At 40.2% G+C, this 12600-nt stretch overlaps 1 protein-coding gene across 6 annotated transcripts in view; it reads right to left on the reverse strand.

The window, feature by feature from the left end:
* LOC123962035 (contactin-1a-like) overlaps nt 1-12600 on the reverse strand; it is a 69970-nt gene that overhangs the window by 21234 nt on the left and 36136 nt on the right. For all 6 annotated transcript variants that reach the window (XM_046037914.1, XM_046037912.1, XM_046037913.1 and 3 more), the window contains 5 exons: nt 11547-11676; nt 7291-7329; nt 1468-1594; nt 516-694; nt 52-147 (listed from right to left, as the gene is read on the reverse strand). In XM_046037914.1, the coding sequence (XP_045893870.1) occupies nt 52-147; nt 516-694; nt 1468-1594; nt 7291-7329; nt 11547-11601 (496 nt within the window). In that variant the 5' untranslated portion in view covers nt 11602-11676. The remainder of the gene's footprint in view (nt 1-51; nt 148-515; nt 695-1467; nt 1595-7290; nt 7330-11546; nt 11677-12600) is intronic.

Genomic DNA, 12600 nt, shown 5'->3' on the forward strand with positions numbered 1-12600 from the left:
ATCTTGTATGAACACTTCAGCAGAAGCACACTCAGCTATCGCATGCTGTACCTGGATAATGCGGTGGGGGAGCGCAGAGCAGCACTGCCCCCTGTCCCTCTTTGACGTACACTGACTCCCTCTCCTCCGACGAGAAAAGATCGAGGTCTGACAGAGGCAAAGACAAAAATCAATTGCAAGAAAGTTTCAGTGCTGTCAAGTGCTGCTACTACTGTCAAACATTCATTTCTGAGCATGCCCTATAGCTAATTTCCATAAAAACCTACACTAAAGGTTCAAGGATTGGACAAAGTTCAACAATTGCTTTTGGATTGAGCGGTAGTGTTTCATGAAAAAACGAAGTTAGACCATTCACAAATTGCACTTTCCACACCACGTATGATTTGTCACAGCTTCCCATTACAATTTCAATGTGCATAATATGCATGAAAGTAGCTCCAGCAGCTCTCTGTTATATCTGTATGGTACTGTACATCATCGCAGCCTTAATGGGGGTTCACATCTGGGCCACTTACATCCGAACTGCACTGAGGCCTGTCGGCTGATGACTGTGCCGTACATGTTGGTAGCCAAACAGGAGTAGCTTCCTACATGTTGGGCTTTGATGGGGTTGCTGATGACCAAGTTGCCTCCTACTAAACTGTAGTGGCTACCTTCTGCATTCAGGTCAATTTCCGTGTTGTCCATCATCCACCTGAAACAAGGAAAACAAGGTTTGTTTTACATGTAGCACCACAAGGAGAATTTACGTTCTTTGATGCAGTGATATGTAGTATTTTAATTTCATGTGGTTTTGTACGATAAGGCAAACACTTCTCACTCACATGTCTGCACATACTGTAAGTAACAATAACGACTTTCATGTTTTAAAAAGCATAACAGACTGTACTGCAGATAAACCCTTGAACACTTTATACCAGCAGTGGTCAAAGCTAATTCTTTCCCCTCTGACATCTATTCTGGGCTCTCTGACAGTGACACCGATTTTGGGGAATGCCAAGCAATATAATTTACATACATTTACATCTAAATTGAAATGGATCATGCATAAAGCTCTAAATTTTGAGCTGCAAAATGAGGTGGAGACACGATGGCAGTGCTGTTTGTGCTGCTGCTGCTTTTGTTATTAGTATTTTTTCTGGCGTGTGAAATTTTGCCATTAAAATTTTTGTTATTGCATGAGGAAAAAACATCTGCTGCAAACAAACTGAGTTGTGCAGGTTGTTTGACAACAACAAAATTATGTGGGAATGGCTTGAAAATGTATCATACAATCATGCACTGCTGGATGGTCACACACACACACACACATACATTTAGGTTAAGATAAACATGCTTATGACTTTGCCATTGACAGACAGACCCTATAACTGTCTGAATACAGCCTGAGAGATGGCGAATGACGGGAGGCACACAGAATGCACAGTGGGTAGTAATGAGACTGGGTTTATGGGGAACATATGTTACTTGTATGTGGCAGGTGGACTGGCCCGGGCCCGGCAGCTCATGGTGATTTTAGCCTCAGGCGACTCCTCGGGGTAGATGGTCTCCACCGGCTGCTCCTCAAACACTGGCCCGTAACCTGTGGCTTCGCCTGCCGACAAAAAACAAACGAGATCAGTGGAAATAACAGGCTGGGTCAGACTTACAAACAGGAAATATCAAGCGTTAGTTCTGGGGCAGTTCCATCAAAAATGAGACGGCAACAAAACAACAACAAGAAAAAAAAACACATTGACTAGATTGTGAGATTACACCTGTGAGGACCTGCCTTTTAATGTTTCTGCCCAGTTTGTGGTTTTCACAGACGCACACACCTCTATTGCTTAGTAGCTGGTTTCTCAGAAATCCTGGTTATAGCTTATTATAACTAATCTAATCCATGAATTCACGCAAACTCGTTTTCACACACGAAGCATAGTACTAAGCTGCTTTATTCCAAATCACAACATCACAATAATTATGACAGAGATGTGCTCACTCAGGTGCCAAACCGCAGTGACACATTCATGTGTTGCCAGTGGATATGATATTGTTACAAGCTAATACAAATCCTGAAACTGGAAAAGCTAACTTGACTTAGCATAATCCAAACCCCTTTCATACTGCATGTGTCATCCTCAGCGCTGTGAAGCAGCTGCACAGGAAAATCCAAGGAGAAGAGCCTCCTTGATGAAAATGCCTTTCTTGGTTCAATCTGCCTTTTACACCATCAACACGCACGTACAATTAGCCCCAATTACTCATTAATACAGACAGACATCACAAGCAGTGGCATGAATAAGACATAAACACAATGCCAGGCTATGAATAAGCAATGAGGTGAAATGTTCTCAAATGCTGATTATTCTCTCAGATCAAGAGTGTGTGTAGGTGACTGCAGGAATACAAATGTGTGCGCGCGTTCATGTGTTGTTCCCCTGTGTGTCTGAGTTCGAAGAGAGCACAGCTGACACCTCAATGGGGAGAAGATCGCTCTTTTCAGACAGCAATATCCTGCTTCTATTCGATGCTTCTTACCGGCCTGCATTAGCGCTTGACACTCAGTCTGAAAATATGACAGTATGCAACCTTCAGAAACTTGAACAAATAACACCTATAACTGCATTTCCAATAGTATTTACTACCATGAAAAACAGGAAGCTATTTTAAAGCAATCACATTCATCCCAGCAGTCGAACAGTAATCTCAAATATTTTGCGAACCAGATGCATATTTATCTGCCTCTGCTGTAAGGATTTAAAAATCTTATAATCCTAACCAGTATGAAGACAGACTTGTAACCACATTAGCAGGTTAGCTGTGCACCAGGACGACCAACCAGGAGGTAGCTATAAAGACGTTAGGAGACAGGATCCACTCCCACTCACACACTCCAGCAGCCAACCGTGTGCAAGTGTTTGACATTGACACAAATCCCAAGGACTCTGAATTACTGCTGGCTGAGAGAATTAAACATACTATAAATGGGGCATTGTGGGGCGGACGGAAGGCAAATTAAGTGAGAAACTATGTTCTTGGGAACAAGGGAGAAAGAAAAATAAAAGAATTGAAGGAAACAGACTCACTAGGATGAGTAGCGTAAAGGGACTACAGTGACCCTATTCTACTGTTGCACTTAGATTACGCTGCATGAGTTTCAGATAAATGGTTTGCATGTAAATATGAAACATAAATGTTGGATGGGATGGAGGAGGGGAGTCACAGAGGCTCTGATGGAGTGCTGAAATAGCAGTTGGAGTGTAACTCGGAGAGATGAGCACTGGTGCCGTTCCTTTCTTTGTAATGTGGGATGTGACAGATGGTGAAGGGGAGTGTTAAAGCAGGCCACTTAAGGCTCACTGCCTGGAGACACACATAGGCCTCTTACATTCTCTCTGCCTCGTTTCGCTTTCTCTGCCTATCTGTCTCCAACTTTCTCTGGCTTCCTCTGTCCTCTCTCCATCTTTCTAACCTATATCCTACTGTCGCGCTTTGCTTTTCTTTCTTTACCTTTCCTGGATTTCCTTCTACAGCTCCATGGCTCCAGGGATGGCAATGTCAGTTTGTCACTTTGGTTGAGAGTCAAATATCTATTTTATTTTTATATCAACATTCAAGGCCCACCACATGATGAAGCCATGAGGCTGATGTTTTTTGTTTTGGTACAGGTAAGCCCATAACATGAACCCCAATTACATCATCTAGCCCAATTTGTTTTCATTTATCCAGTGAAATATCGCATTAAAATATCTACAAGGTGGGTGGGCACAAAACTTTGTGAAGACATTCATGGTCCTCAGATGATGTATGTTAATACCTTGGGCATGTTAGCATGCTGGCTTTAGCATTTAGCTCAAAGCACCACTGTGCAGCATCACAGAACCACTAGGCTGTAGGCTGTAGACTCCAGAGTTGAGTTTTTCTTCAATACCTAAATCATCACTCTTTCTCAATCTGTCAAAGCCTCCCACTATCAGTTGCCTTGTGTACTCTCTCTTAAACTCTTTCCACCCTCATCCCAAACATGCCTGATATGTTTTGTCCAAAACACACAGAATCTCTTTCCAACTCTCCACGGCTGCATCCCACTTTCAGTCTTTTTTATTTTCTATTTGTATCTGTGAGTCTCTCAGGTTCTTTTTCCCCGCATAACACACATAAACAGCATAGAGTTACTCTCGGGGAAGGCCACATCTGTACAAAAAGGGGAAGAAAGATACACGTACACACACAAGTCAAAGGGCGGCTAAGTGTCTCCCAGGCCTGCTGGAAGTGATCTTCCTCTGGACAGACTTCATTATTAAACCCCGACTCCTATTCAATTGAACAGCTGGTAAGTTTAGACTCTCATTTGAATTTGAAATACCATACAGCTTGTTATTTTAGGAGCCCGCTATCTTCCCTAGCATCAGTTTCTAATGAGACATCAATTATTCATTGAGGTTTCTGGTATAATTTTAGGTGCACGACAATGACTTGTTGACTCAACATTAAAATATGTATGAACATAAAACAACTGCAAATCGGTTTATTATTTTCTTGTTTAATAAATTTCCCGCTGTTTCACAGGCTGCAGTTCTAATTTTGCAAAATAAATGTTTTGTATGTGTTTTTGTTTCACATCTAAATAGTCACATAATTACCCCAAATCCCAGATGAATTTCATCCTCTGATGAATTTAACTTTACTCACAGCTGTGTTTTGGATGCACCTGCAGCATGGTTTGTTTGCCATGACCAAGAGAGTGTCCAAGTGGGACAGATAACATATTGTTTGCCAGAAGCACCAAAAGCACAGGGTAGCGATAATTACCCAAAAGCCCTTGAGCCACATAATGAGGCACGGTGGCAGAGATGTGGACATAAGAGTGCCGGTGTCAGACAGTGTGGTGCCAGCTGTACTATCACAACTGTCAAAAAGAATTATTCTCTGAAATGGCGGTTGCAACAGAGCAGAGCTATTCAAACGTAACACGTGAGACGCCGAATTTGAATACAGATGTTTTCACAAGCCATAACAATTATAAATATGAAACACAGTCTGCTATAGTATTGCACAGTGACTGAGGTTTTAAAAGTGCATCACTGGGAACAGTGTATTAATCTTTAGTCCAGCAATAAACCAAAACTCACTCTTTCGAGCATCAAACACTCACCTCTAGATTTGAAAGGAGTTCTTACAAAGTTTTAGCTGTCACTTCCAATGGATTCAAAAGGTCCAGCTTCTGCAGCATCATCTACTTCTCCGCTGTCCATCAGATGTGCAGCCTATACTGATGTTCAGTCAGTCATATTTTCAATGAAGCTGCAGCTAACAATTCTTTTCATTATCGATTAATCTGCTGTCTAGTTTCTAGATAATTTGTTTTGTCTATGTGATGTCATAAATTTGTGAAATATGCTTGTTTGAATCTGTCACAACCCGAGATGACGTCTTCAAATATCTTGTTTTGTCATACCAACAGTCCAAACCCCAAAGATATTCAGTGTATCATCAAATCCTCTCATTTTAAAAAGCTGCAATCAGAAATTCTAAAGCCTAAGCAGCATTTCCTCACATATTTTAGTTCTCAGTGACATTAAACACTGTAGTCTATAGTGAAGCGGACTGATGTGTGCAGCACCAAAAACATTTAGCAGAGTCCGAGCTGCATCATGCTAGTTATATCTGCTAACAAGTGGAGATAAGGTTAACATGTGCAGGAGGTGATACCCCATACAGGCACACAGCCTGTAAAAACCATGTATGGCCAATGCTTCATGAAGAAGAAAACAAAATGAATTGGTGAAAAAATCTTCCCGTCCAATTTACCCCTTGCTGACAGTCTGCCTCCACTTTATTTTACTCCCAGAGAATAACACACAAGGGACAAATATTATGGATATACAGCAGTAAACACTGACAACAACCTGCTCTACATAGTAGAGCTGGATGGTACTCTGATTGAGCAAAACTCTCAGTTTAAAGAGAGACCTACAGTATTTTTGAGTGCCACACATTTTTCCATTTTAATGTTGCCAATGCAACTTGCTATTTGATATTCCTTTTGCCAAAACACTACACACAATAAAATTCTGGGAAATAGATTTACTTTCTTGCAGGGTGTTTGTTGAAAAAAAAGATCGATATGGACTATTTCTAGACTATAGCACTTTTCAAGTTTAAGTACAAAGTGCTTTGCATAATCTGTGACAATGGGTTGTATAAAACTGAAGTGAAAAATCCCCTTTAAAATAACACAGTAAATAATTAAATGAATGTATATGGAAAAATAGAAACAGTGGTATCTATATTTGGATTAATCACACCGCCATTCCATTTATGATCTCTTTCTTTTTCTGTCTCATCCATCATACCAACATAGCCCCACAATGAGGCAAGGCAGCTCTAATACAGTTTCTCGCTCTAATGATCCTAGAACCTAATTTCTCCTACTTGCAGATGTACATTAATCCTAATGGAGATGGTCCAATACATTTAACTGTACTATGCATTGGACCATCTCCATTAGGATTAATGTACATCTGCAAGTAGGAGAAATACAGAAATAGCAACAGTGAAAAGAAACATGACCTCCAGATAGATTTCCATTTGTCCTGTCCTACTGTGGAATGAGAAAGGGAGCCGTCTGTAACTACATGTCCCTTAACAAATCCTGACAGATAGTGGGCAGAGAAGTGAAGCCCATTTGGATCTTTCTTGGAATTAAGGAGGAGATGAATATTTAGATGAAGTATTATCTCTCTTATTTTTTATAATAGCTTTACTGCATTGTTCGTTTGTTCAGCCTTCTAAGTGGGTAGTATTTTACGTGAAAAGGCATCCCATGTGGACTGGCTATTCACTAGAAGGCTGATTTAGTCCAACAACTCTTGTTGCAATTGTTTTGACAGAATAATGCAATAACAAATCACAAGTCACTGGCCTTTCTCTGCTCAGAAAGATCACAACCTGCACTCCACTTTGAAGACTATAAACCAAAAAGTCCTATTTTTCACATTTCAACATTCATTTTCAATATTTACCTATATCATCTTGGCCTGCGTGAGCAGCTAGGATTCTAATGAATTCCTCAAGGGTACTTTGACAGAACACATAGATGTTCATAAAAACACATTACTTGTCAACTCTGTGACCTTTCTGGTTATAAAACATTCTCTGTGACCTCTTGGTCAGCCTTGAGCTTGAAACCTAACAACCAAGAAGAATCTATTTGCATTCATAATTTAAAATGTAACAGTCCAGGAAGATTTTGTTTTGGCATTGAAACAAGCAACAATGATTATTTGACATTATAATAAGTCTTACCTCCACAAAAGTCAGGTACCTCTCCGTGCATTGATGCATCTGTAACAGTTAGCAAAGGAAGTAATGTTAACATACTGAACCATAACGCTGCTTCCCAATAAGGTGGAGGTGTATTTCTCTCACTTTTCACAGGATACAAATCATGCATCATCATAACTGTTTCTTCAGAGAGGTGCAGGTCTTTGACAGAATCACCTTTTTGCTGCTGAGAATATGATCAATGGCTGAAAACTGCTTTGGACTGAAAGACTACCTTTGGCTGAAGGCCATCTCAGGAATCCACGACACCCTGTCCTTTACAGTAAAATAGAAAACTCCAAACCTTTGTGGTTGGCCTTGAGTGAATGTGGGTTTAATTACACTGTGACGATGTATTCAAATCAGTCACCCATGTACATTTACAGAAGGGAGAAAACAATCATACCAACTTGATGTTTAAACAATAATCCTGACTTTAAAATTCTGTGCTATCATATTACTGTAGGCTGTATTATAAGCCCGAACCATATAAAACACACACACACATAAACACACTATACTTTAGTAGTAGGGTAGTGTGTGCTTGACTTTTGTTCTGCTGTCATAGCATTAATGTCACATTAACCATCAAACTTCATTCTTGTTAGGACTAAACAAAAATGTCAAGCCAATGTTCTCTACCCACAATAACGACCCGAGCATGTTGGTAGGCTGCTGTCTGTTTAGATAGAGCAGCCATACAGTTCAACCCTGTGTGGGTGAACTCACTACATACTGAGTTTATGTGTGCAGGAGCAACCAAGTATGTGGTGTTTTAGAGCGTTTATCTGCCTATTGCTTTACTGTAGATGTATGTGAGTGCATTTTCAACAGCCATTTAGAAAAAAAGAGAAAAAGAAAGATGATTCCCCTAGATCTCAGAGTCTGTTTGAGAAAGATGTGGTGTGAAGTCAGGAGAATTCCCGATCACAGCCCCCCACCCTCCCTTTTGGTTCATGTGAAATAAAATCTGAGACAAGTGACAATAGCCTAAGGTGCGGGAACAGAGAGGAGAGCGTGTATCTTTTTTAGACAGGTCATTTCAGGCCTGCTGTTCTCTGACCACTTTGCTTTGTTTCCTACACAGCTGATTGCACAGCAGTAGCACATCACAAAAAAGGAATGAAAACCTGCAAACTCAAAGCCCTCCAAGGCACATGATTGCCCAGCCTTGCCTCAGCCGGTGTTTAATATTTGAAATATATCTAGATCTGATTTAATTAGTTTGCTCTTATATCTGACCTTAAAACACATCTTTACTCAATGAAATTGGATTTCTATTTTCTTCCCTGAAGCTGTCTCATTGCCAGCGTCATTACACTGCTGTTTAAAGCTGGCAGTTAGCAACTTGTTAACACCTTGTCTCGCCTTGTACCTACCTCCTACCCCGTTCATCCTGACAATCCAGTTGTGATGTATGCTTCTATCCATACTGCCTGCCACCTGTGTGATTTTCATGCTTTGCAGTTGGAGCCACTAATCAAAGTTTATGTCTCTTTCTGTAGTTATGAGTATATATATATACACGAGTATATGAGGCACATTAAACTGGCGGTTTGTTATTGCCAAATTAATCTCTGACTACTAAATCTTTAGATTATGATACTCGAAAGATAAAGGACATAATAATAAAAAAGAGTCAAGCTAAATGAGAAAAGTCCTTTTATTTCTGAGTGGTGCTCACCATTAACTTGAAATTGAAAAGATTATTCTCAGAGAGTAAACTGCTGCTACTGCTAAACAGTTTATGTATTAGTTGCCAAATTCGTTTGCCATAGGTTTTTATTTCAACTGCAGCTCAGAGTTGACTTAAAGGTTCAGTGTGTAAGATTTAGTGGCATCCAGTGGTGAAATACAACCATCTGTCCAGTCTACCACTGCTCCCTACCCTTTCAAAGAGTGTAGGACAGCTACGGTGGCTGACACAGCACAAAAGGTGTCTCTTAAGAGACAGCAGAAAGTAGCCAGTCTTTAGGTATATTTATTAAGAAATTATATTTACTTAATTACTCAGTAAAACCATGTTATAGTGACTTGGCCACTGACAGATAACATGGAAAATGTAAGCTAAGAGCGTGTAATATTGTCATTATAAACCACACATTAGATAAAGTTTATACAAACATTGACAAGGGAAACACATTCATTCTCTCTGTGATTATGTATCCTCGCCAAAACTGCCCGGCAACAATATGTGTGGTCAGTTTATGGTGCTATGATAATAACAAAACATCTAAATAAATAAATACTTTGATCGCAGTGCTGAATTAGATCTCAGTCATGGCAGCAACAGTTACTCACTTAACCACTCCCTCTTTAGTAGTTTTGCCTAAAAAGTAAAAGCGCAAGAAGCTTTTTACTGCAATGCAGACATTAAAAGAGTCTGTAGCCTGCTTGACACACCTCTGAAAGAGCCGTCAGAAAACGAGATTCCCCTAAATGTCCTCTGCCTGGAGACACAATGCAAAAGTGTCTGTAGGTTGATGGATGTGGATCAAACACCGAAACGCAAACAGAGCAGCACATGTTGTAATGTAAGAAACAGTCGCTGTCAATTTATTAAAGAGAGAAAAGAAAATTGTACCAAGGTGGGATCGAACACTCAACCCGTGGATTTCAAGTCCTGCACCTTCCTGACTGGCTTAGATTCTCTTCGTACGTATTCAATGCAGTGATGAATGTCTGAACTGCCTGAATACTACCAAAAGTAGAACAAGAAGAACGTAGTGACGAAACGCGCTAGATAGTGCTGTTTTTCCGTTTTCAGCCACCGTAGAAACATGACGATGCAACGTGGCGACGTCCATGGAAGGGAGGTAATGGCTCATTCTAAGGTAATAAATCATAATGGTTTATTATGTAAGGTCTTTACACACCACTGAAAACATAGTTATGGATCTTATATTGCGTTTCTGTCAATAGATCCTCAGAAATATTACACACTGGACCTTTAATGACTCTTGAGGTCATACAAACAAACAAACAAAATATATATATATATATTTTAGGGCTGTCCCTGACTAAGGATTTACATAGTCGAATCAGAATTGTCAAGTCCTGCCAATAGGCTGGGGGGGTGGGGGGTGTTACACACAGTAGCTCCACTTTAATCTTGAGAAGCTGCAGAGCTGCAGTCTCTATTCATATAACTTTCACTGTAAATTTCCAGCTAAACTGAGGCTTTTTGAAGACCCTTTTCTCTCTCTCTCTCTCTCTCTCTCTCGCCTGCCATTCACCAGTCTTGTGCAGAGTTTTGCGTGCATGCCGTGCTGCCGACATCTGCATGCACGTCGCGATTCCTCTCGGTTCTACTTCAAGTAGCTAGCTATTTAAAAACGACATAATATTCTTTGTGTGGTTCATCAACGGTGATAAATTATCCGAAAGCTCGGTGTCTTCAGCAAGTATTCCTCTTCTGCCACTGCACACTGTTACGACCCCTCCCCCATTTCGGCTTCCTTCTCCTGCAGGAGGCTGCAGGCAGGGAGGCTGATTGGGCTGGGCAATCACCTGTGCAGCTCTACCTTCAGAGCTTATTTAGCCAGGACTGATCTGTCTTTTGTTCTCTCTCCTCTTAGGCTGACGTCCTACTGGGTTTGTCTTGTGTTTCTTCTTTGGTTAATTCTGACAACACACACACACACACATCTCACTCATCCATTCACTGCTGACACAACTGATAGTCATACTTTGCCACACCACATATTATTGGTGATCATTTAATTCTTCTTTAACTTTTATAATAAATCATACCCATATGCTTGCAAACCTGTTGTGTCTCACCTCCTTTTTGTCATGGGCTAAGAGTTGGCTTGTGACAATGTATGCGACACATACACGCTACGCCTACACATGCGCACTGACGATCCAGGGTTAGGGTTGGATTTATTCACGCACTTTAAAAACTTTTACTGAAATTTTTTTCTTTTTACTTATTTATTTACAGCATTAAAAGTTTAAATGTATATTTTAATAGGCTGTATATTAACTGAAATTGACAGTCACAATCAGGCTCCGCCCATCGAAGCACTGAATCTTTGACTATTCGGGGTCATCCCTAAAATATATATATATATATAAAAAAATATAAAAAGGCTGAGTGTAGTATGAATAGTGTGATTTGTAGAGCTGTGATGCTTTAATGCAACAGCAGTGATACAGTATCTCAAACTATCTCTCTCTTCACACATTCGGTCAATTAATTCAGCCATTAGCTTTCAGCTGAATGTGCTACTGACCTGCAGGGGAGAGTGAGAGGACCAGGAGATGGAGGAGCAGGATGAGGTACAGCATGGTGTTGAAGTGAGGACCACCTGGTGGGGTTCAGAAGCTCAGATGATGGAACATTAGCAGGACTGCCTGGTTTTCCTTAAAAAGATAAAAGAAAACAGAAAGAGAGGATGACTGTCAAAACATAGAAAACTCTTGATAGAAAAATCTATGTGTTACTGTGTACTGTGAATTTACAGAAATATGACATCCAATGCTCTTCAAGTCGGAGTATTTAGCACAATATCGCAAAATATAGACCGGCTGTGCAAAAAGAGGCCATCCCCCTCCTCAGTTAACTGTGTGTCCTGTTTTGGCCCAAACTTCAGTTTCAGTCACAACAGGAATGAGCATACTAATGATAAATAGAAAGCAGGAATGAACATGAAAAAGCCTGAAATACATTCCGCTTTGCAAAACCATGGACCAGCGGTTATAATGTGTGGGTGTAGTGAGCATCTGGTGATTGTTTTTCATTGCATTAATTGATCATTGTCATGTATATAAATCCAAAATAATAATATAAAAAAAACATTCATAGAAAGTTCCCAGAAATGTCAGGTTTTGTCTGACCAACACTACAAAGCTGTAAATCATCTCATAATAATGCTCCATTTGAAAAAACTAAGAGCTAAACTAACTAAGCAATCAGTCATCACATACAAGAACCTGGAACCAGCAAATGTTTGCCATTTATGCTGTATACAGACTTTGTAAGCATATGTCAGGTGTATAATTAAACAATTATATCAAACAGGAGCTAATGATCAACAATTCAATATGTAGGTTGAAACACAATCATTAACTGAAACAGAAACAGCTGTTTAGAAGGAATACAACTGGGTGAGGAACAGCCAAACTGTGTGGTTGCTGAAGACAGTTTACTGTCAAAATTCATACACCATGAGACTGAGCACAGCAGAGAAGCACAAAGAAATGGGCAAAGTTGAGGACCGTAGACACAGTGGTCGGCCAAAGAAACTTACTGCAGCAGATGAAAAACACATCATGCTGACTCCCCTT

The sequence above is a fragment of the Micropterus dolomieu genome, linkage group LG22 (genome assembly GCF_021292245.1).
Source record: "Micropterus dolomieu isolate WLL.071019.BEF.003 ecotype Adirondacks linkage group LG22, ASM2129224v1, whole genome shotgun sequence".
Lineage (NCBI taxonomy): Eukaryota > Metazoa > Chordata > Actinopteri > Centrarchiformes > Centrarchidae > Micropterus > Micropterus dolomieu.